Raw genomic sequence first — 25,177 nt, 5'->3', positions numbered from 1 at the left:
TATATACATAGGGGAATACATATTCAGCCAAAAAAGGAATGAAATCCTGTCATTTGCAGCAATGTAGATGGGATTATGTTATTATGGAATTATGGGTGGAATTAGATCACTATGCTAATAAAATGAGCCAAGACAAGTAAAAAGTAAATAAATAAAATAAAGATTTTGCTGCTCTCAGTACAATACCGTTCCTTGACAGGGGCTGCTCTTGAATCAAAGCTTGGACATTTAAAAAAATGAAAAAAGCGATAAACATATTCTGTTGGGTTTTTTCCTTTGTTTTGACTTCTTTAAGAACTCACATGCTACTTTTTTACATTTCAGAGTTCTCCGGTAGTTGATTTTTATATTTATTTTCAAATTATTTTAGTTTTAATCAGTAAGAATGATAGACTGTAGTGGCTTTATTATATCTCATCTGGTATACTAAATCACATTTAGATTTTCAGTTTAAAGAGTTTAAAGTGTTATTTATTATGTAAAGGCAAAATTACAAATCAATCAATCTTCATTTTCTGGCCTCCCATAACAAATCTTTCAATCTCCTTCAGATGCTCAGTGCCATGGTCACACACAAAATTCAGAAATTACAACCAGACTAATTTGGTACCTCTCCAAAGTATTTCTTAAATATGTGTCCAATATTTATGTTGAGACAATAATGGACATTGTAAGATTACATAACTACAGTAAGAAAAAAAATCTTTGTGGTTACCCAGACCTGTTTTCCACAGAAGATGGTTCAAAAACAATCTATTGTAAAACATAATACCTGAACACTTGCTCCTGAAGATGGCTAGAATAACATATTTTTTATAAATGCATATTAATATTAGTGGGATTTTATATTTCAAGCTTTATATATTGTTGAATAATAATAATTTCAGCTAACAGCAATTGGGCACTTATGACAAGATTGCTAAATGCAAATGTGCATTACCTCATGAGAGCTACAAAAACCATATGAGATGGATGGCACTGTTGTTAATATTTTAAGAAGAGATAAATTGAGGCTTAAAATGATTAAGTATTATTTTAATTTTCATTTAAATATGTAGTTTATTTGTTGAGGAAAATGAGTTGTTTCTCCTGCACCAAGTAGGTTTTAGTTGTATCCTCGTGGTTTATTTAACATGTTCTTCTATTAGTTTTCCCTGAAAGTTGCAATTCATTCTAGAATCTTTAGGTTTGATTTGTTGACAAAACTACTTCAAAGGTCACACTACAATTTAACTAGACATCTGATTCCAAAGTTCAGGCTCTTTACCATTTGATTTAGTTTATCCTTGGAGATTCTCTTAAAATGTTCTCACCTGTAAGTGGAAAATACCCTAGCTAACTTTTACCTTTGTTACCAGCTGAGCTCAGAAATGGAAGTTTTTCTTAATAAGTAGCAGTTTAAAAAAGGCATCCAGTTATGTGGAAATTTTTATGCCAGTAGGGTATTTTGGGGGAATGTTCAGCCTTGTTTTATTTATACCTAATAGTTATTCGAATTACAAACACCAGTATGGAAGAAAACTGCACAAATCTGATAAAATGGGGCTCATTATCCAGAATTTCTCTTAAGTTCTAGTTAAACAAAACAAAATTAAATAAAGAAACTTCATGCCCAGGGCCCCTAATCTCTATTTTGTCTACTTGAGCACAATTTGATGTGAATTCTAATTCTATTCTCTCTGATAGACTGATTGCTGACTGAGCCAGGCTTCCTAAATCTAAGATATGATCAAGACATGCATAATTTCAGAAAAGAATATGGTTCCTCTCTCAGTTGAAATAGGTCATCTGTTTCATGCTCTGAGCTATGATTACTTTTCTTTATCTTATTAAAAATGCTTATTTTGTTGCTACATTTTGCCTTGATATAGAAAATTAGTTTCTTTTAGAGAAGTAAATGTATAAAGTCATTCCAGATTCAGAATCTTTAAATTGCATGTTCTATTTTTCTTAATGAGTTGTTTAGCTTTTATTTTACTTTACAAGGAAAACAGACAGAAAAGTAAAAATGCTTCCTGATGCAGGCTGCAGAACCTTTGAGATTTCTCCTGTTAATGTGTTTTTCTTATAAATTTTAAAATCTATTTTAATGTAGAGTTTTAATCTACTTCGTAAACATTAGGTCTCTGACATATTTATATTAAGTATGCATATAATACTCTAAATTCAGATTTCACCTGTGCTTATCAATATTCCAAAAGCATTATTCAATTTTTAATAGCTTGGCTACTGCACCCAAAAATATGCTGATTAGATAGAGGTATGACTGCATCTAAGGAGAAAAAACATTTCTGTGAAAAATCACTTACAAATTGAGGTTTCATTTTAAATCAATACACATCTGACACCTAAAGACATGTTTTATTTCCTATATAAAAATATTTACAATGCAAAAAACATGTATCTGGAGAACACGCAATTCATAAATTGAAAACATTACCGATTCTGTATTTTTAAAATAAATTTTTAAAACTATATATCCAGTGAAAGTGTCATGTAGTTTGTATTTATAATTTGTAAAAATTATCTTCTATTTATAATTTGTAAAAATGGTACATTTGGGCAACTCTCCTCAGATACTTCACCCTTCCTTTTAGATCAACATTAATTTTTCAAAATCTATGAATGTTAATACAGAAATCATTCATTAATTTTAACTATTATAAAATACTAATTTTACATATACCACATCAAGCCATATTTTGAAATAGAAATGTATGTTATATCCAAATTTAAGCTATTAGAAACATGCTGAAATGAACATCCTTGTACAGATCTCCTTGGTACAGTGAACTTGCTTTTTTTACAGGATATGCATCTTTAATTTTGCCAGGTGATAAATTCTATTTCCCCATATAATCATAGTATCTGATAGTACTGTCAAGTTAATTTTTAAAAAGATATTATGTCAATATAATTAGTATGAAACATTTTATTGTTTTTGTAATTTACATTTTCCTGGTACCATGAGGTTGAGCATCACTCATGTTAATTAGCCTTTTGGGTTTTTCCCCATTTTTTCTATTTTCTTTTTTTTTGAAAGTTTTTATACTCTTTTTTTTTTTTCCTTGAGACTGAGTTTCCCTCTTGTTGCCCAGGCTGTAGTGCAATGGAGCAATCTCGGCTCACCACAACCTCTGCCTCCCAGGTTCAAGCAATTCTCCTGCCTCAGCCTCCAGAGTAGCTGGGATTACAGACATGCGCCACCACACCTGGCTAACCTTGTATTTTTAGTAGAGACAGGGTTTCTCCATGTTGCTCAGGCTGGTCTCAAACTTCTGTGCTCAGGTGATCCACCCGCCTTACCCTCCCAAAGTGCTAGGATTACAGGTGTGAACCACTGTCCCCAGACTCTTCTCTTCTATTAAACTAGATTTTCATATCCTTAGGCGCACTTTTCTCTATTTCTAATTGGTTTCTAGTTCATTTTATATATAATATAAAATTATAATAATAAAATCTTATAAATTTATATTATAAATGTATATTATAAAATTTATATAAAATTATTTTATATTATATATAAAAGTATATATCATATATATTATTTATATATCATTACATATATTAATGTATATATTATATATAATTTATAAGTATATAATATATATTATTTATACAGAATTATATATATTATACATATTATACATAATAAAAGTATATATTATACGTAATTTAAATATAAAATGAACTAGAAAGCAATCAGAAACAGGGAAAAGTATACTATTCTTTGTTTTATTATAAATTTTAAAGATTTTTAACAGAAATTCCTTAATCTTATTTACCATGTCAACAACTAAAATATCTTCATAAAAACATTTTATTTATAAAGTTTCCACAGAAAGAAAGAAATGTTCCGTAAACAACTCTCTTTGCATATTGAGGCCCCAGGAACTTGATAGCAAGTTAGAAGGAGGAAGATGAAGTAGCTGCTGGTACTTATTGGGCATATGGCCCCAGGAGAAACAAAAGAAAGCTGAAGACCCAGCCTTCTTTCTTGTTAAATGGACCTCCCGATGGTTGCTAGTAGAATGAAACCTTATCTATTGAATGTCCTCAGCAGAAAGCTCCTGAGTAAAGAATTACTTATATCAAATAAATTCAGAATCTATGAGACATAGTTCCTCAAAGATGGTTACATAATCTGTAATATTGTCTAGATTATAAAATACATGTTTAAAAACTTATAGCTCCTTCTGTGTGGAAAACCCTACAAAATCTCACTTGGGGACCTCATTTAGTATTCTAAGTCTGAAAGACATGTCTTATATGCAAAACAAGGACCCAGGGAACCATACAGGATGTCACACATCTCTTTCTGCTTCATCTGTGCCCTTTGATTCTATCTTTGAAATTATTAATAAAGCTGATATTGAATAAGACCACTATGATTCATGGGATCCAATTTGACAATCCAATCATGAGTGTTGGTTCACAAGTGTTGGCAGCTATTTTGTCAGATCCTGGCCTGGACCCTCCACACTGAGCCTCTCCATTGCCTAGTGTCTGCCTTGTTTCGAGATTCTCTCTCTCAGTGCCTATCTGAGTTTATGTGATATGATACACCATAGAAACCATCTGTCTTTCTACTGATCTCAGTTTCTTCACAAAATGCTATTTTTGCTACCTTCCTGCTTAACCTGACCTCATGGCAACTGGTAAGTTCTATTCTACCTTCCTAGCAAATGATCCAGGGATGCTCCACTTCAGCCAGGGCCTTGAAGACAAATTTGATTTTACTTGGAAAGCAACAGATCATTTATGAATGGGGTGAAGTTAAGTTATTTTTTGGTTTTATTTTAATGGCATCCAGGTTGGAGCTGAGTTGGTATTCTTTAAAACATCCACCCAAATGCCCATCACTGACAGACTGGATAAATAAAATGTGGCATATATACACCATGGAATACTATGCAGTCATAAAAACGAATGAATTCATGACTTTTGCAGGGACATGGATGAAGCTGGAAAATATTATCCTCAGCAAACTAACACAGGAACAGAAAATCAAACACCACATGTTCTCAAGCATAAGTGGGAATTGAACAACAAGAATATTTGGACACAGAGGGGCAGTATCACACACCAGGATCTGTCAGGAGGTGAGGGAAAAAGGGAATGTTAGAACAACTACTAATGCATGGGGGCTTAAAACCTAGATGAAGGGTTAAGAGGTGGTTTGCTGCAAACCACCATGGCACATGTATACCTATGTAACAAACCTGCATGTTCAGCACATGTATCCCAGAACTTAAAGGAAAATAAAATAAAACACAAAAAAATCCACATATGTAAACTGAACATGTACACTTCTTTTTCAATGTCACCTTTCCAGAATAAACAAAACACATTACTTTGTTAAATATTGAGAGATAATTATATATTGGTAAGACAGCTTTCAGTGGCAAAAACTTCTAGTAATAGCTGATCAGAAAGCTGATTCTGTGAAAATCACATCACATATAGATATCTAGAGAAACATATAAGCTATTAAAAACTTCATATAAAAATTTTTAAAACTTACTAAAACCATGATTATTGTTTTTTACATAAATATTCACCCCATGGAAACTCTATAGCTGTTTACTGACTGCTCTTGTTAGATATCAGCTACTTGGTTTCTACTTGAAAAGAGGGAAAAAAATCTTTCCAGAAAAACAGCTTCTTATGAAACTTTGCAACACAATGTCCCAATGGCATAAAGCCTGATAATTAAAGTCAATATCTTGACTTTTGTTTCATTTTTGAATAACTATAAACAATAAAGGCCCTTAGAAAATCAAATATGTCACTGGTCTATGGTATCGTACAGAAGCCACTTTCATTATGTTACTGTTAAAATAAATAGAAAACTACGGTGATTATGTCATAAGATGGTGAATATATAATAACTGTGATGAGAAAATGCTGTCTCCACACAAAAATGGCAAAAACATCTTAATGTTAACCTATTGATAAAGAAAAGACAACAAAGGGAAAAATCCAAAATACACATTTAGCAAGATATTAGGAAACTTTTATCCTCAGCATTGCATAAATAATTTTGACAAGACCCAAGAAAACTACATTCAAATAGACACAGCTAGAGAAAGGATACTAGGATAAGAGGAGACAAGACCCCCTTTCAAAAATCAGATTCAATGGTCATAGTAGAATATATATAAAAAATGTATTAAATTTGAAACAAATATCTACTTTACTTTCTCTGCTAAAAAGTAGGTAAGACAACACACATACCAGTTGCATGAGACTAATATAAAATGGTGTTAGTGAAATACAAATAATGACATGGTTAGTCAGTAATAGAAATTATTCCATACTTCATCTTCCAGATTCTAGAGTCAGACTTCCAGGGTTAAACAAACTGGTGCTGTACTTCCTATGACTGTGGGCAGGCTACGTAAACTCTCTAATCCTAATTGCTCTCTTTCATAAGATGGGAATAAGACAAATTACTAGTGTAGTTAAGAGAATTAAACGACATAACTTAAAATTAATTGCTAAACAAAAATATATGTAAAATATTTGGAGGACTATGAAATGTTTGGAGTAGTGTTTGACACATAAGGCTTCTCAGTAAATGTTTATGATAATAATTATTATTGAATCCTCCATTAATTTTTATTAAACAGATCCATCTTCTGCTGTCAAATACCTTAGAAATTCAATCAGACTTAAATGGAGTACAATATGATGTGCATATATATATATTCACAATCATTTTTTGAATTAGTAACTACTTAGAAAAGTTTATATCATTAAAAACTAAAACCATTCTTCAGACAGTTCTTGGTGACATCTTAGCATTCATTATATTGACAAAGAAAGTCTTTAAAGTGAGCTAAAACACTAAGTATAAAAGCACTGAGAAAAATTATATTTACTTTAGGTTCAAAAATATGTTAATTTCAAAAACTATATTTTAGTTGAGGTACAGTTTACACATAATAAAATGCACAGAATTTAAGTGCAAATTTTGATGAATTTTTAATGGATATGTCAGAGTTGTACATATTTTCGAGGTACATGGGATATTTTCGTACATGTATACAATGTGTAACTACCAAGGTTATTGGGATATCTATCACCGCAAGCATTTATCTTTTCTTTATGTTGGAAACATTATAATTTTTCCCTTCTAGCTATTAAAAAATATTTTAAAAGTTATTAATGAAAATTTCTATATTTAGTTATAATTAACTATGTCTAAAATTCACTAACTGTGCTATTGAATACTAGACCTTATTTCTTCTATCTAACTATATTTTCATACTCATTAACCAACTTCTCTTCTGCTCCCTGCCTCTGGTAACCACCATTCTACTCTCCACCTCAATATGATCCATGTCTTTAGCTCCTACCACATATGAGTGAGAACATACAATATTTGTTTTTCTATGCCTGGCCTATTCCGCCGAACATAATTGCTGCTGCAAATGATGGGATTTCATTCTTTTTTATGGCACAATAATACTCTATTCTATACATATACCACATTCCCTTTATTCATTCGTTGATGGACACTTAGGTCGATTTCATATCTTGGCTACTATGAGCATGTGAGTGCCAATATCCCTTTGCTTTCTTTCATATATATAGCCAGCAGTAGGATTCTTGGATCATATAGTAGTTCTATTTCTAGATTTTTGAGGAATGTCCACACTGTTCTCCATAATGGCTATGCTACTTTACATTCCCACCAATAGTCTATAAGCATTCTCCTTTCTCCAAGTCCTCACTAACATTTGTTACTTGTCGTCTTTGTAATTCTAACTGTAATGAGATGATATCTCATTGTGGTTTTCATTCGCATTTCTGTGATGAGTAGTGCTGTTAAGCTTTTTTTTTTCCATATGCCTGCTACCCATTCATATGTTGAGTTCTTTATATACTCTGATAATCCTTTGTCAGATAGCTGGTTTGCAAATATTTTCTTCCATTTTGTGAGTTGTCTCTTCACTTTGTTAATTGTTTCCTTTGCTATGCAGAAGTGCTTTACCTTGATATATTCTCATTTGTCTATTTTTGCGTTTATTGCTTATGCTTGTAAGGTCTTACCCAAAAAAATCTTTGTCCAGGCCAATGTCCTATAGCATTTCCCAAATGCTTTCTTCTAGTAGTTGCAAAGTTTCAGATATTACATTTAAGACTTTGATCCATTTTAAGTTGATTTGTGTATATGGTAAAAAATGAAGATATAGTTTTGTTCTTTTGCATATGGATATCTAGCTTTCCTGGCAACAATTATTAAAGATACTCTCCTTTCACCAATGTACAACTTCTTAGCAAAATACAAGCAAGCAGAATTAAACAATATAAACCTGGCAAACACTAGTTATTGTTGTGTGACTATTTTTCTTCTGATTTTAAAGCATCTTAGCTGTCAGAGTATCTGGGTTTGAATTATAGATAGCTTTAGCATATGCTCTTTCTGCAGTCTTAGTCAAGCTACTTCACCACTCTAACATTTTGTATTCTTATTCATAAAGAGGGTGAAAATTATAACTGCTTCATGGAACTATTGTGAAAATTAAATAAAAAAGATATATAATTTTCTCTGCACGTACTGATATCCTCCAAACAAATAATCTAATTCAATCAAACTCACTTTCCACATTGCTTTCTATTGTTAAATGCTAAGACTTCACCCTTTTTCCTCAAAATCTTTGGCATCTCTTGTTAAATAACATCCTAATGCCTCTACATTCAGTTATCCTCTGCTTATTCAGTTCAAATGCATTTTTCAAGTACTTCCTTTTCCACAAATTCTTTCTTGCAACCTACTATGGTCGGTTTCTTGATCTTGGAACTCCTACCAAAAGTACCATACATTTTAACACTTCCCTCTTTTTCAATTACTCAATATAGCTTACTTTTTGTTCCTTGACATCAGTGAAAATAACAGGAAATCTAACAGAGCTCTTAAGAGATTTTATCATTCGGTAGTCAGTTGAAATTTTGCTGAGTAGATGATATACCATGTCAGACATCAAATTCAATTAGACTGCATAATAATTTTAAACTACATCACCAAATGTCAGTACTTTGTTAAAAGCCATTTAAATTATGTACATATACAATTTTTTATTAAAGTTCTTTGTCTTTACCAAGACATTTCTACCTATCTCTAATTTCCTTTAATTGTGCCTTTTGACTACAGAAATGAAAAGAATATTAAAGTAACTATCAAATGGAATACATGTAACAAATGAATGTCAACATTAAAATATGAGAATGACTATGTTGCTTCTACACATTTGTCACCAGTGATATAGAAGTCTTTGCACAGATAAAAGGGCTTAGTGCAGTGGTCTTCAAGCTTGGCTGCATATTGAAATCACCTGAAGGTCTCTAACACTACCAATACCAGAATTCCAAATTCAGAGAATCCTATGTAACAGGATTGGCATATGACTTGGCAGCAGGTATTTAAAAGCTAGCCAGATGATTTTCATTAGCAATGAGGAATGAGAAATACTGGTTAGGGACTACTCTCCATTCAGAACCCCCTCTAGTTCACTTTTCTCTCACTTTGCTTTAGAAACATGCTGCCTGCCTGGAGAGATATAAACTCGTTAATCTAAGCACTCTTTTGCAGTCACCCATGGCATCTTTGGCACATATATGTAAGTAAGGATTATAAAGTGGTTTTACTTTCAAAATTCTTTCTGAAAGTATCTTTCTGTAATTTCAGTAGGCAGTAAGATTACACAAAGATATTAAACATAAAGTAGTAACTAAAATATCGGCCTGGCAAGAAGAGAGGAAAGAAGAAGGTAAAAGAAAAGAAAAACCTGTATTTACATTAACTATAAATGAGAGCTACAGTTTCAAGTTATGTGTACCTGACTGATGGCTCCCAGATCCTCGGCAAAGCCATTAACTTCTGATAGAAGCAGAGATATAATAGATTTTCTCAACAAGCTGCAATTTCCCAGGGTTACCAGACTCTGGGAGACATAATGCTGCACCTGAAACTAAAGACAAAAATGAGTAAGTTTCTATATTCCATCAAGTAAAATCAAAATGTATTTTCTAAGACCTTACTACTGAGCTAAATGCTGTGAGGAGTATAAAAAGTATCACAGTTGTAGTCCCAGCACTTTGAGAGGCCGAGGCGGGTGGATCACGAGGTCAAGAGATCAAGACCATCCTGGTCAACATGGTGAAACCCCATCTCAACTAGAAGATACAAAAAATTAGCTGGGCATGGTGGTACGTGCCTGTAATCCCAGCTACTCAGGAGGCTGAGGCAGGAGAATTGCCTGAACCCAGGAGGCGGACCTTGCGGTGAGCCGAGACTGCGCCATTGCACTCCAGCCTGGGTAACAAGAGCGAAACTCCGTCTCGGAAAAAAAAAAAAGTATCATAGTAATTCTCAAACAATATACATAAAATATAGGTCAGTCTCAAGCAAAATCATAAAATACACAAATTATAATATTATAGGCCTTAAGATTTTCTATAGCAGTTAATATTTTGAAATGTGAAAAGGGGGCCAAATGGAAGTTTTAGTTGAAATAGCAAAAGATAATAGTTTAAGTAATAGGCTATATACAGAATGAATAAAGGAGATGATAAACCAAGCTGTTAGGTTTTAGATAGACAGACAGACAGACACACACACACAAACAAAAGGGTGAGAGGAGAAGGCTGAAGATGTCTTTGGGAAGAGCTGTTGGTCCTCGATGAGTCCCACCTCCACACTGGAGAGGGACAAGCGGAAGGAACTTCACTATTTGCCACAAGTCAAAAGAAAGGAGCTTCAGAGTGATGAAAAAAATATGGAACACACAGAATTTTCATCTAAAGGCAACAAAATTACTTACCATTTAATAAATTTAAAAGAACAGTGGGAAACAATAAACCACATTCCATAGTTATTAGGAGAAAGGCCATTTGATTATTAATCATATTAAGGTGTATATAAATCATAGCTGGAGTTTTATTAAATCTATTCTTTCTTTAAGTAGCTGGGAGAAAGGAGGCTCTAAGGAGGATGTCAAAACACAGAAACAGTCATTTACTTTGTCATTGCTTTTTACAAGCTTAAAATTATACTGAGGAGACATTATTTTCAATTAGAAATAAATAACGCCATATGAAACTAGGAAATGTCACATCTGTGTCCTTGAGGACCAACACTTACAGGTAGATAACTCTCAAATTGATATTTTAACAATACACATTAATTTTGAAAGTTAACCAATGACAACATGAAAGTGAATGGATAATAGCAGCACTCCTTAACCTTTTTGGCACCAGGGACCAGTTTTGGGGAAAAAATTTTTTCCATGAAAGGTGGTCAGGGTGGATTGTTTGGAGATGAAACTGTTCTACCTCAGATCATCAGGCATAAGATTCTCATAAGGAGTGTGCAGCGTAGATCCGTCACATGCACAGTTCACAATAGAGTGTGCACTCCTATGAGAATTTAACTCCATAACAGATCTGACAGGAGGCAAAGATCAGGAGGTAGTGCTAGCTCCCCTGCTGCTTACTTCCTGCTGTGTGGCCTGGTGTCTGGGGACCCCTGGATAACAGAGTTTGAATTGAAATGTCTATTAAGTTAGTAAAAATGCCTACCATAGTGACAGGCACCAAGTAAGTGCTCAATAAATGAAATGTTATAATTTAGGATGACAGTATGAAAAAGCATTCATGACTAACATGAATTGAGTTCACCTTGAAAAGTTAAGTACTATAAATAAAATGTATTTTTCTAGATTTAATACAATCCTACTGGAGAACACTGCTGAGAAGAGAATTTCATCATAAAGAGCTCTTCTGTAGTATAGCTATAAACTTTCTTCACAACATGACTGAAGTCCATACAAAGACCATAAAACCGTTAATGTGGTTTAAAATTATATGAATATTATTATTAAAATAATCTCTATTCTTCCTTACATTTTAATTGAGACTTTCCCTTCTGTAAATACAGTGGAATTTTTTTAAAAGTCTGACATGGAAATCAAGACTGACAACAGTATTATATGTGAAGCTACTTCAGTCCAAACCATGGGAGGACACACTCAACACACATGATATCTTTTTCTAACACATCTTCCTCTATTTCAGAAGCTGGAAAACTAGAAGTAATTCTTCTCAGATTTCTCTGCAGTTAGGATTTTAAATGTGAGTTCTGTCCATCAAAAGTACTCATTTGAGACATTGATTTAGAAATGCGTTACCAAGGAAAACAAGTAGGTACAGGGCATGAATTTTGTTGGTACAGATAGCAGCTGAGGTGTCAGAGTTCTGGCTCATCCCACAGCTAGCTAATTACTCAGGTTCCTCTAATCACAGTAGAAGTAACAGCTACCTGGGTTGCCCAGTGGTTTAGGGAGTTATTCTTATAAATTTAGCATTCCCAAAGGAATTTTAACCTAAATGTTACCTACAGGACTCACAAAGCTCAGTGCCACATTAGTCTTGAAATATGAATGGGTAGAAATTCTTATCACTTTCCCAATTAATTTTTCTATATTAACTGTGAAGGAGATAGGAGGAACTTGGAGAAGAGCCATGAATTATTGTAAAGTTAATTAGGTAGTGTTTCCAATTTCACAGTGCTGTTGTTCCAGAAGTAGTTACTTTCCTGGAATGATCGACACTGCCCTTAACACGTTAGGTAGAGCCCTGGGATTCTTCAGAAGGTTATGGATCTAATGCATGTTGGAATACTCCCTCTATAGTGAAAAATCAGTTGCTTTAGTATGTATCTACTATCACTAAGAAAAAAGATATGATGCTTGACAAGCCTTTGTGAATACTGGAGACAACATATTACCATTTGGTTTACTACATGGAAGCATATTTCAAGTGAATCATAAGGCTGTACCCTTTGAGAAGAGGCCAGAGTAGTATATAAACATCTCCAGCTGGTCTAAGTTGGGAAACAAAAAGCTCTGTCCGTTGGATCTCATGATCAGTAAGATCCAACATACTTGGAGTTGGTCAGAATATCAAATGGAGTCTGTAGCCTATTCTAATTCGAAAATCACAAAGGAGGGACCCTCGGTTTAGAACAAAGTCATACCTTTCTTGTCAAGTAAAATTATTCTTTATAGAAAATAAAAATTTACATACGTTATTTAGCCCTGCATAAATTGAATGCCTGCCTGATAGTGGTATACCAACTAAGTGTATATCCAGAGCTACTCATTTGAATGAGGCATTATATAAAGTCAAAAATGCACAATACTCCATCAAGTAGCCATAGTATAAACAAAACTGTTATCAAGTTAAAACTAAAAGCAGAAGTGAATGTTGTTTGATCTCTCAGTACTTATAGTTCCAACTGGGAGACCTCCTCTTACAAAGATGAGGTAGTGTTCAATAGTAGAGAATTTATGTTCCAAACCAGTGACCAATATATGAGGCTCTTTCTCCCACAGGAGTTTCAGGGTGGATGAATAAACTGCATGGAAAGAGTATAGCTTATAACTGAAGACACTCCTCTAACGGCATACCACAACACTTAACCCAACTATAATGTTTTTAAAATAACGAATTTGAACAAAAGCTTAAAAATTAAATTTTAGATTATGCAATAGCAGGAGAAACAGATACTGTGAGTAACACATCAAGATGATTCCAGTAAACTCTCTAAGCTATAATGATGAGTTCCAAATAAGTAAAATGCAATAGAGACATATGTGTTTTGTCTATTCAAGTTCCTATAACCTATTAAAACAAGAATCAAAATTATAGATATTTAAAACATTTGCTACCTGCTAAGCACTTATCCAGATTTCAGCTAAAGATAATTAATATCCAGAAGAATCCAAAAGCCTCAAGAAGGGACTAATGGGCACCTTCATAAAGATCCTTGTATTTTCTAAGAAAATATCTTCTGTGGAGATTGGAGATGGGGCAGGCAGTGATTTCTGTTAGACTTTGTAATTTGGGAAATGACTTGTTCACACCAATGTGATTCTGTTTGAGAATCTGGAGAGCTCTGGGGCCCTCCCTAACAACCTTTATTACGAGCCATCTGCCAGTATGTAGAACAAATTATGCGTATTTTATGACCAACTTCTCAAAGGCAATCCCTTAATAAACAAATCACTTCCTTATCATGGGGGAGTGTATGACATTTGAATAGAAGTCAAAAATAAATAATAAGAGCATGATATTTTATGAGGTCAAAAGAATGTGGAGGCTGTAGAAACCATATGCCTTCTGATTTTATAAAATCCACTTTTATTCTTGAGTCATTTATATTTGATTAAAGATGTATATACACTGCTAACATTGGATATGTCAAATTACAGGAAAATAAAAAAGATGAGTGACACAAGCTCACAACTGAATTCTGTAAAACAAAATTTAAACAAAAAAGTATTCGTATAGCTCTACTAATGAAGGAAATGAAGTTAAACCAACTAAGAATGTCCATCGATGATAGACTGGAAAAGAAAATGTGGCACATATAGACCATGGAATACTATGCAGCCATAAAAAAGGATGAGTTCATGTCTTCTGCAGGGACATGGATGAAGCTGGAAACTATCATTCTCAGCAAACTGACAAAAGAACAAAAAAACCAAACACTGCATGCTCTCACTCATAAGTGGGTATTGAACAATGAGAACACATGGACACAGGGAGGGGAATACACACACAGGAGCCTGTTGGGAAGTTGGTGGCTAGGGGAGGGATAACATTAGGAGAAATACCTAATGTAGATGACAGGGGGATGGATGCAGCAAACCACCACGGCATGAGTATATCTATGTAACAATCTGCATGATCTGCACATGTACCCCAGAACTTAAAATATAATAAAAAAGTTTCTCTTATATATAACATAAAAAATACACAGTTTAGAGTAAAAGTTTCTGCTATAATTATTTACATAAAATGATGTTTAAAATAATTAGACGTGTTAAAATTCTCTATAAGAGAAGTTATTCATGAAAATGCCATAATTCTAAAGAATAGGACAAAACAAAATTAAAGCTCTAATAGTTGAAATTGGTTATGTATTCATTCTATAAATATTGAATATGAATGTAATCTATGTTCTGGTGACTCAGCTAGTCCCTATTATCACTTAGAATTCAATAAAAAATAAAATAGCATTATTTTTGCCTCGGTAATTACTTCTGCTTATGGTGTGCAGGATACTTTAAAAAGCTATCAAAATGCAATCCAGCTTATCATGATCTGAAAGGATACTTTTCGAAAAGTGAAAAATATTTACTCTCACACAAATTTAGAATTAACACACATCAATGATACATTTATAGCATCAATGAGGGTAAAGAACATTTGAGGAAGTGAATATAAAATTTGAAAAAAATGCAATTAGACCATTACGTTAGATACAAAACTACTTAATATCTTACATGATAAACCCTTACCATAACTCAGGACTTCTTTTCTACTGTATAAGAATCATTTACATCTATATTATAGAGGGATCTACAGAATAATACGAAACTTCAGAGTCAGGGCCCTGCCAAAGTACATTCCCCTAAAAACTTAAATAATATATTAGGTCATCCTATTAGATGAAGCCCCAGTATGTCACTGACAGGACAATCAACCAACCTTTGCCTTATTTCCAGAATTTCTGATAGTATATCTTAACATCAGATAAATCAGCACATTTTAATGTCTTGCAGAATTCTTAAGAAACAGTTCCTGAATGGTCAAAAAAAAAAAGAAAAATGTGAAGAGATATAACATGAAATCAGACAATAAACTTTCAGAAAATGAATAAGCTGGGGTTGCCCTGCTGGCAAAAAGCACCACCAGCACAAAAGTTTCAACTAAGATTTTGGCCTTTATTAAGTAGAAGAGAGACTAACATGTCTAAGATTAAGCCTAAATATAGTCTTAGTGAAATGTGGCCTGGTAAAGATCTAATGTGCCAGCACAAATAACTTCCAATAATTAATAATAATAATCATACCCATAAGTAGCACTATTAATAGTCACCTATAACAATCTGCAAATCCAGCCATGTCTACATTGGGTCTGCAACAAGGAAACCTCATGCTGAGAGAAGAAGCTATTTTTTTTTTCCTCTGGCAACTGCAAGATGCAAATACAAAACCACTCTTGAGGAACACACTCTCAATTCAGGTTTTCAGAATTCTTATAGAATAAAATCAAATATTGGTTAATAATGAAAGTTGACCAAGTAAACTGCAGGTCTGTTAAATAATAATAAACAATTAAAAATTGGACCTTTAAAGACTTCAGACATTAATTAGACTTATCTGATATGGAATACAGAATAACTATAAGGAATGACAAGAACTCTTTGATAAAAATAAAAATACCAAAATAAGAAATATAAACATTACAGTTTAAAACTCAGTGAATAAAATAATAAACAAATTAATTACAAGTAAAGAGAAAGGCAATAAACTGGAAAATGGACATAGAGAAATCATCCATAATACAGGAAAGAGAAAGCACGTGCATGCAATATATGAGTAGAGGTTAAGAGACATAGAGAATAGATTAAGAAGGTGTAACATCTTTAAATAGAGTTCAAAAAAGAAAAGCAAAAAACTATGAGACTACTGGAGAAGAAACAACACAGAAAAAATAAAGGAAGAAAGATTTCCAGGCCTACAAAACAAGAATTCGAATTCCCAGAGGAAAGAAGCACAATGTATACTAACAAAAAAACACTTAGACTGACAACATAATTACCAATAGCAACAATAAAAGCCATACATCTTTGATTATCTTCAAGTTACTGCGTCAAAATATGCATTAACTTATAATTGTGTACCCACTATCCTTCAAGAACAGAGAGAAATTAAGATATTTTCAATGTATAAATATGAGTCACTTTAACACTGATAGAACTGTATACAGGGACTTAAAAAAGAAAACCAGTCCCAGGAGTCTCTTTGTGTCTGATATTCTGAAGAGGTCTGTTTCTCTTTTCTTATGTCTATTTGTTTTAAAGTTTTAAAATATCTACATTTATATTTTATTTTAGTCTCTATCAAAACATTGCATATCCTGATACTGACACTGCCAAGTATACAGTGAGAAAAGGAAAACCATTCAGAAAACAATAAAATATTTAAGCCCTCAGAAAGTGTGTAATAAAAAGCAAACTCCTACTTAATCAGCACATGAAAAAAATAAATGAAGAAAAGAATGAAAAGCAGGTACATGTAAAAATTAGATATTGTAAAAGCTAAATGTTACTGAAGAAGAAAATAGAAATAGATCAGAAACAATCCTCAAAGCTGCTCCAAGTAAAGGACTCTTCCTTAGAACCAACAAAAGGTCAGATACAGGACGTGGAAGTAATTATTCAGGTTCCAAATAAAACCGACATACTAAATCCAACAAGATATATATCTAGGCGATATTAAGTCACAAATAAAAACAAAGCCTTTATTGCTTCCTAAAGAATTAGCTGGTAAGTTTCTTTAATAGAAGAAAGGTATCCACCAAATTCAAGTCCTAAAGTATTTTCTACATCATAGATTAATGTTTTCCTTGGGGGAGGGGAATGACAGAGTGAAGAAAACTTTGGGTAAAAAGAAAGAGCTTAGGGTATCACTTAGGAATATTAGTTATAACACCCTCATCAGATTAAAATAATTTTTTTTTAAATCCTAGGAATATTCCCCTAAAGTAATATGAATTATCATTAGGTTTCTGGTCTGATAATAATTTCTCTAAGTTTTGAGCAGTGAAATGAATAAAACAAAACATTACCTCTATAAAAATGTTAAACTACCACCACAAATAATAACTAAAGTGAAAAAAATCATTCAGGAAACAGTCTATAAAGTAAGACAAAAAAGAGTTAATAGTGCTAGTCAAAAAACATTGAAACAGTTAAAACAATGAAGAGTGTAAAATAGATTAATAGCAAAATATATGAATAGGTAATTGATATAGAAATCGTAAATACCTATATAAAAGTTCTGTATCCCCAAATAACCAAATTAAAATTAAGATGTCACTTTATGCTTATCAAACATAATACTGAAATAATACAAAAGAATAAAAGTACTATATGTCTACATTTAAATTTTATTTTCTTATAAAAGCTAAATTATAAAGTAACACAGTGAGACCCTGTCTCCACAAAACATACAAATACAAATAAAATAGCTGGGTGTGGTGGTAGACAACTGTGGTCCCAGTTACTTGGTGACTGAGGCTGGAAGACTGTTTGAGCCCACTGAGCTATGCTTGTGCCAATGCACACTGGCCTACTTGACAGAGAAAGACCCTGTCACTATTAAAAAATAATAATAATAAAAAAATAAAAGCAAGTCGTGGTTTTAACATAGTTTTACAAATTTATGTATATTTAAAAAGACCAGAAAGGAAAATTTTAAAGATTTCAGAGAAGCAAGATGTGAAAATTAATTTAATTTTAGACTTCTGGTGTTGATGTTTGTGTTTAAAAAATAAAACTGTAGAAAATGTAAATTTAAGATATCAATTAAACTGATATAAATACTACTCATACATCATTAAACTTCTAATGGGACATACTTTTTTAACCTTATAAAAACATATGCAAAATAAGGCTTCTATTTTGAAAGATTCTCTAATACTGTTCAGATATAATCTAAAAGAAAATCAGACATAAAATAGTTTTCCAGAGATGTTCATTTTAAACATGGATTGTCAAATAAAAACTCACAGCAATTATCAAAACAGGTTATGCAGCAATGTAAATTTTTCAGACTAATAGTGTAGATGATAACAACAACAACAGAAAAACTGCAGAAGGCCAGGCGTGGTGGCTCACGCCTGTAATCCCAGCACTTTGGGAAGCCGAGGCAGGTGACTCACAAGGTCAGGAGATCAAGACTATCCTGGCCAACATGGTGAAACCCCGTCTATAAAAATACAAAAAATTAGCTGGGCGTGGTGGTACATGCCTATAGTCCCAGCTACTCGGGAGGCTGATGCAGGGGAATTGCTTGAACTGGGGAGGTGGAGGCTGTAGTGAGCTGAGGTCAGACCACTGCACTCCATCCTAGAGACAGAGCAAGACTCCATCTCAAAAACAACAACAACAACAACAACAACAAAAACAGAAAGAACGAAAGAAAAAGAAAAACAGCGGAAAACACAAAACTAGCTCTAATTTAACGCCACACTGACAAATTGTTCAATGACTTGTTTTATAGATTCTAATTGGTAGTTTTCACATACTGGCTAAAATCTCTGCAGCACATGACAATGCAGCTTAAGTTGCTGCCAAAAAAAAAAAAAAAAACCCAAAAAACAAGGGACAGTGAGCAGAAAGAAGTAAGACATTGCTTGAGTGAGTGACACAGAACTACGAGATGTTGAATTTAAAATATGGGAGACTACAGGAAATATGAGATCTTATGTTACCTAACATCTGGTCCCTAAAAGCCACTTTGATTTCATTATTCAGTCCTATTGAGGGAAGAAAAAAAAAGAGGATAGAAAAGTAAAATAAACACTAGAACGAGATTTTTTCAATGACATTGTATTAAAAAAGTATAACATCACTTTGTAACCCAAAAATATATGCAATTATAAATTTTAATATATAGTAAAAATAAAAAGAATTAGAGGATTAGAGAAATAATAATATAATTTAAAGTCTAAAAGGCTAAATTAATTATTACTTTGTGGCATATGGCAAACTTCATTTCAGATGGCACAGATTTTTTTTTGAAAGATGCTGAAGGTAGGTTGTATTTTTTTTTATTGTATCACAGATTTATGGAAAATGAAAAGGGCATGAAGTTCAGAAACAACCCAACTAATAATCAATGCCAATCAGAACTCAGGTCAGCAGAAGTGTAAATATAAAGATCCCCCTATGACTCTGTATCAGGCAACAAAAGTCACCTTTGATACTACAGATGAAATCCAGATGATCCTGAACTCAAGGATGCTCCTTGCCACTCCGGAAACTTTACTACCTCTATTCTCACAGTATTGTGCATGCTTGTGAACAAGCAAGCACGCATGGTACTGTGAAGAACAAGTTCTACTAATTTTTTGCTTTCCAGGGGCTTGTCTGAACCTAACCTATTAAGCAGATAAAAAACACTGCCCTTAATACCTATTATATATTCTCTTCTACAGTAACTCAGAGACACCAAAAATAACATATGTATAAGAAGATTAGAATTGAGCTGCACGTAAAATGCTGGCAAGCCATGAATATTTAGGAACTAAAAACAAAAACAACACACACGCAAACATACACACACACATACAAAATAGTGTCATTCAACAATGAATGCTGGATGAATTACAGCTTCATTAAATAATATGACTAGATCTTAACAGATACATGTCTTAACAGATACAACATTGAGCAAAGCACTGGAAGATACTAAAGAATATTTATGCTATAATTCAATTTACAAAAAGGTTAAGAAAACAGAAAGCTGAATTATGTTCTTTAGAAACATATACATAGATAATGTTACCACTTTTAAAAAGGAGTAGTAACATACAAGTCAGGCATTCAGTATGTTCAACAATGGGTTTTCCAATAAGAAGATACTGCTTTAGCTAAATAAAAATAGAAATTCTGTTGAGTAGTAAAATCAAGCAGGAAATGATATTGGAAAGACATGTATAGGGAAAATTTGAAGTTTAGGGGCATATTCTTTTGGACATTTCTAACTAAATTCATCCAGGGACTGAACCTAGAATTTTAGTAGACATAGTGTAGTTTCACTTAGACATTCTATTGCTCCTACCACACCCTCTGGATAAAGGCAGCAATTAGGAATTTGTTTAAGGCGAACTGAAGGTCTATCTATTTCCAAGTGTCCACTATCTTTTAATCAGCACTCCCTGTTTATGTTACCTTGTCCTTCTACAAATGAAGAAAAGGAAAAGAAAAAATAATAGCGAGTATAGGAAGGTCAGTTTGTTTGTCTAAAGTGTCAATAAACTTCTTTTATGTATCTAGCATGCAGCAAAGTCAGTTGAGTTTAGTCAGGGACTTCCGGGATGCACAAAGATAACCAGCAGAAGAATGGACTGGGGAGGCTGTGCCAAGAGGGTGGTATGGAAATGCCTAGGGATGAGTTCCTCTAATTCCTAGGGCTTCATTGCATTTTGTTTTATCTCAGTTAGCTTTCACTTTCCTTGGTGGGTTGATTACTATTGAACTGAGGCACATTTATGGTCCACTAGAGGCCAAAACTAATTTCTGAACATGTCTTCACTATACAGAGCACTGGTATAGAGACCTTTAGGACATCTCCATAATACCTTTAATGTCACTTTGTTGAGCATTGAAAGTATGGAGCTAATATTTTATGACTAAGATATTTTTATTAACAAAAATGATTACTGCTTATTTTCTTACTGACATCAGAAACTAAGCAATTCTCTTTTTTGATAATCATAAAACATTTATTTTTCCTTAGATTTCTATATATTCTAGAGCAACAACTGATCACTTATGCATTCTCATTCTTAACATTTCTGTAAGCAATCTCGTCCTTATCTGAGTTGCTTCAGTTTGATTTTTTCCTTTTTAGCCATGAATGTCAGTATGTGTTGTTATGCCCCCTTCTACAGTCATGTTGCTATAAAAACTATATAACTTCAACACAACCTAAGCAGCTGAATTAAGCTAAAACACTATCCTGCTTTTCAACTGATCCTCATTTGAATGCATCTTTTAAATTATCAGTAGTATACAAAGTATAATTGGCAACTTTTGAGTTTAAAATGTATTTTTTTTATTTTACCAATATCACCTCCAATACAGTCCAATTTGATTTGGTTCTGAGTAACACTAAGTCAAAGCTTCAGGACAAATAGCTGTCAAAGACGGATTGCCAATGTAAATAGTACTTGAATTCAAGTAAACCTTTTAAAACATGTTCCCTAAATGATTCTTTGAGCTGTAAACTTACTATAACTGTGAATACCACTATTTAGAATAACACATTGTTTAATTTCCAATCCCATCTTGTCCTGATGAAATCCTTGCCATTATCTGAATGTTTTTTGTCTTATGGATTACATTCTATTTTTGCTTAGCCCTTCAGACTGTATTTCATGCCATATCCTTTTTTCAAACAAACACAAAGACTCTACTTGTTACCTGGCTACAGACTACAGATGATAAAAAATACATATTAATTCTGTTATTCAATGTGAACTCCCAGGCACCATTAAAATACTGTGCACTATTATAGGAATACAAAAGAATGTAATTATGTTTTGGGGAATATTTTAATTCATTAGAACATAGCATCGTTGAAAAAAGAAAAAATTGAAAATTTTGTGGCAGAGACTGCCGGCCACCTTACCAGCAGATCCCTTTCCCTTTCCTCCAAGCCCATTTGCCAGCTTCCCTTGCACTTGGAGAAGGCATGTGACTGGGTTCTGGCCAATGGACAAAGGCCAGGACTGGAAGCACACCACTTCCAGTCCTGGCCCATTAAACACTCCCACATGATTCTTCAAATCTGATCTCCACCTGCCTTTCAGCTGGATGCAGAAAATCCAGCAGGAATTCCAAGGATTTAGGGAATTGTGAAGCAACTGCAAGAAAAAAGCCAGGATTCCTGAAGCAGCACTTGTAAAGCTTCTCAAAAACACCTGCTTAGAATGTATATAGAAGGAATAACCTTGCACTGCACTAAACCACTGAGATTTGGGGATTGATTATCACAGCAGTCAACCTACCCTAACATGAATTAGATATATATTTTCCCTACCTGTTGGGGAAAACTATCATCAGATTTCCATTCCTATTTTTATTGTTTTAACTTGCTAAGGTTTGCATTCTAATTTCATTTTTCTCAGCTTTATTGAGGTATAATTGACAAATAGAAATTATATAGCGACCATTAGTTAACTTCTGAACTCAGTCTTCTTAGTTTTTTATATGCTACCATTTTAAATACAGATTACAACCCAAGTAAACACTAGGAATCCTGCATGTGCTCAAATATCTAATTGCTGACAATAATCTGCATCACATTGAAAGGCTGAGGTGCCCTACCTTTATCTTTCAAAACTTCATCAGTGTTGGGACTCGCAGTAGCTTTTGCCAATAAAGCTAGTATCTGAGCACACAAAACCAAACCAGACATTAATCTATAAAATGCTTTTAGACTCACATATATGTCCCAGAACAATGCACAAGATTTGTAGTCAACTCCTAGTACTTATAAGTAAATTTTAACAAAGACTAACTAAATAGAAGTTTTTGGTAAAAATTCAGTTTTCTAAAAAGAACATAAAGAAACACATTACCCTACTTCACTGCTCTAAATAAGAGTTCAACTGAGAGGATAAAGGAGAAAATAAGAAAACTGCCAGTCACTGCTGTTGAAATCCCTTTATTCTCTAAATACATCTATAGTAGGAAAGATTCTAAGCCTGAGTCTCTCTCAATTTTCAAAGAATTAACCTATGTTAAACATTATACTCTAATCCATTCCACAAACTTCCTTTAATAATCTTGGCATAGAATTGTGGTGCTTTAAAAAGTATGGCCCCCAGATTCTCTGGCATTTCTCCCATTGAAAGGCAGAGTCTCTGTGCCGTTTCCTCTTGAAACTGGGTGTGTTGTAACTGGTTGACCATCACTGCACAGTTGGAGTGATGCTATGTGACCTATCCCAAAGATAGATCATAAAATACCATGCAGCTTTTGCCTTGCCCATAAAATTCTCCCCACTGAAAACTTCGGCTACTGCATAAATGACTAACAATTCAGAGGCCACCGTTCTGTGAGGAAGCCAAACCAGGGCACATGTAGAATCCATATGGAGAGGCCCAAGATTGCATAAATAAACAGCCCTCAAGATCCTAACAGTCTAGCACATGCCTTCATTATAGCACTTCTCAGACTTTACTTATTGTCTAAGTTCTCATACTTTAGCAAGGTCAGACACTGTCTGTGGCAAATGAACAAGTGAATGAATATCATCTAACACCTCAACAAAAACAAGGTGAAGAAGAACAGTATTTAACCAAAAAAAAAGTCAACTGTTCATTCTTCTGACATCTCTAATTTCAGCCAAATATCACCTTAGATCACTACTAAAAAGTATATCTGACCTGTATTGGCCAGTTTGCCTTCAGAAGTGCCTCTACTAAGTTATGATTTAATGTTATGGTCTTGACTGACCAGGAACCAACAGAATAGATAAAACATTTGAAGAATATTATTACTGCTGACATGCCATGGCTGCAGATATTATCCTTTAATAACATAAGGATCTAGGATATTAGTTATAATTTGCCTAAGTGTGTTAACTCAAAATAAACAAACTGTCTGTCTGTGTGACTGATTGCTTTGGCTGCTGGCAGAGAGGGCAACTTTGGATACAGTGCATTCTACTCAGCACCCTTTCTTGTCAGGGTTAGAGGATATGGTGGAAGTTTTCAAAAAATTTAAAAAGCAACACCAAGGGGTCATTCAGTCCTACACAGTAGTCATAGTAATCCTTTTAAGGAAGCTTAAAGGGAAGAAATGAGCTCCCACTATTTGGTACCATGGGCACAGAACATAATCCATACGTTATATGTATGTAAACCAAAAAGTATATGAGACAAGTCTTAATCAACTTAGAAGTTTATTTTGCCAAGGTTAAGGAAAATGTCTGGGAGAAAAGAAACATGTAATCGCAGAAAGTCTGTGGTCTGTGCCTTTCTCCAAAGATAACTTGAAAGCTTCAATATTTAAAAGAGAAAAGTGGGATGGAGAGGGAAAAAGAAGATACGGTAATCCACATGTTGCAAGAGAAAGGGAATAGGTAGGGGAACAATAGTCTTCTTCATATTCTTCTTGTATTTTTCTTATTCTCAGTAAATCAGCACTTTACATAAGGTAGGATGAACATAGATGAGGTCCCTGTGGAGATATTTAACGTTTTATCTGTAGCTAACTGCTTAGTAACAAAAGGAAAAGGCAGTTGTTTCCACGACTCAGCTTTCAGCTTAATGTTTTCCTTTGGCTTAATGAACTGTGGCCCTGAGTTTTATTCCTTTATGTGTTTACACAGACAGGATTATACTTTGAGAAAGTGAAAATATACCCAGCTACCACTTGGCCCATGGTGTCCTAAACAATTTTCTAACAGAATTTAGGCAAGCCATAGCAGAACTGCAAAAAAATGATTAACCATTCTTCCTTTTGCATGATTGCTGCTTTCTTATCAATGAATCTTGAGCCCTGTTTTATGTCTCTGGACTC

The 25,177-nt window shown here is 33.6% G+C and overlaps 1 protein-coding gene across 2 annotated transcripts in view; it reads right to left on the bottom strand.

Moving 5' to 3' along the window:
- MEI4 (meiotic double-stranded break formation protein 4) overlaps positions 1-25,177 on the bottom strand; it is a 324,961-nt gene that overhangs the window by 170,738 nt on the left and 129,046 nt on the right. For both annotated transcript variants that reach the window (XM_035297801.3, XM_078369599.1), the window contains exon 4: positions 9,846-9,977. In XM_035297801.3, coding sequence (XP_035153692.3) covers positions 9,846-9,977 — 132 coding nt within the window. The remainder of the gene's footprint in view (positions 1-9,845; positions 9,978-25,177) is intronic.

This window comes from Callithrix jacchus, chromosome 4, assembly GCF_049354715.1.
Source record: "Callithrix jacchus isolate 240 chromosome 4, calJac240_pri, whole genome shotgun sequence".
NCBI lineage: Eukaryota > Metazoa > Chordata > Mammalia > Primates > Cebidae > Callithrix > Callithrix jacchus.
Note: the sequence above shows the minus strand (reverse complement) of the source record. Positions and strands in the feature narration are given on the sequence as shown.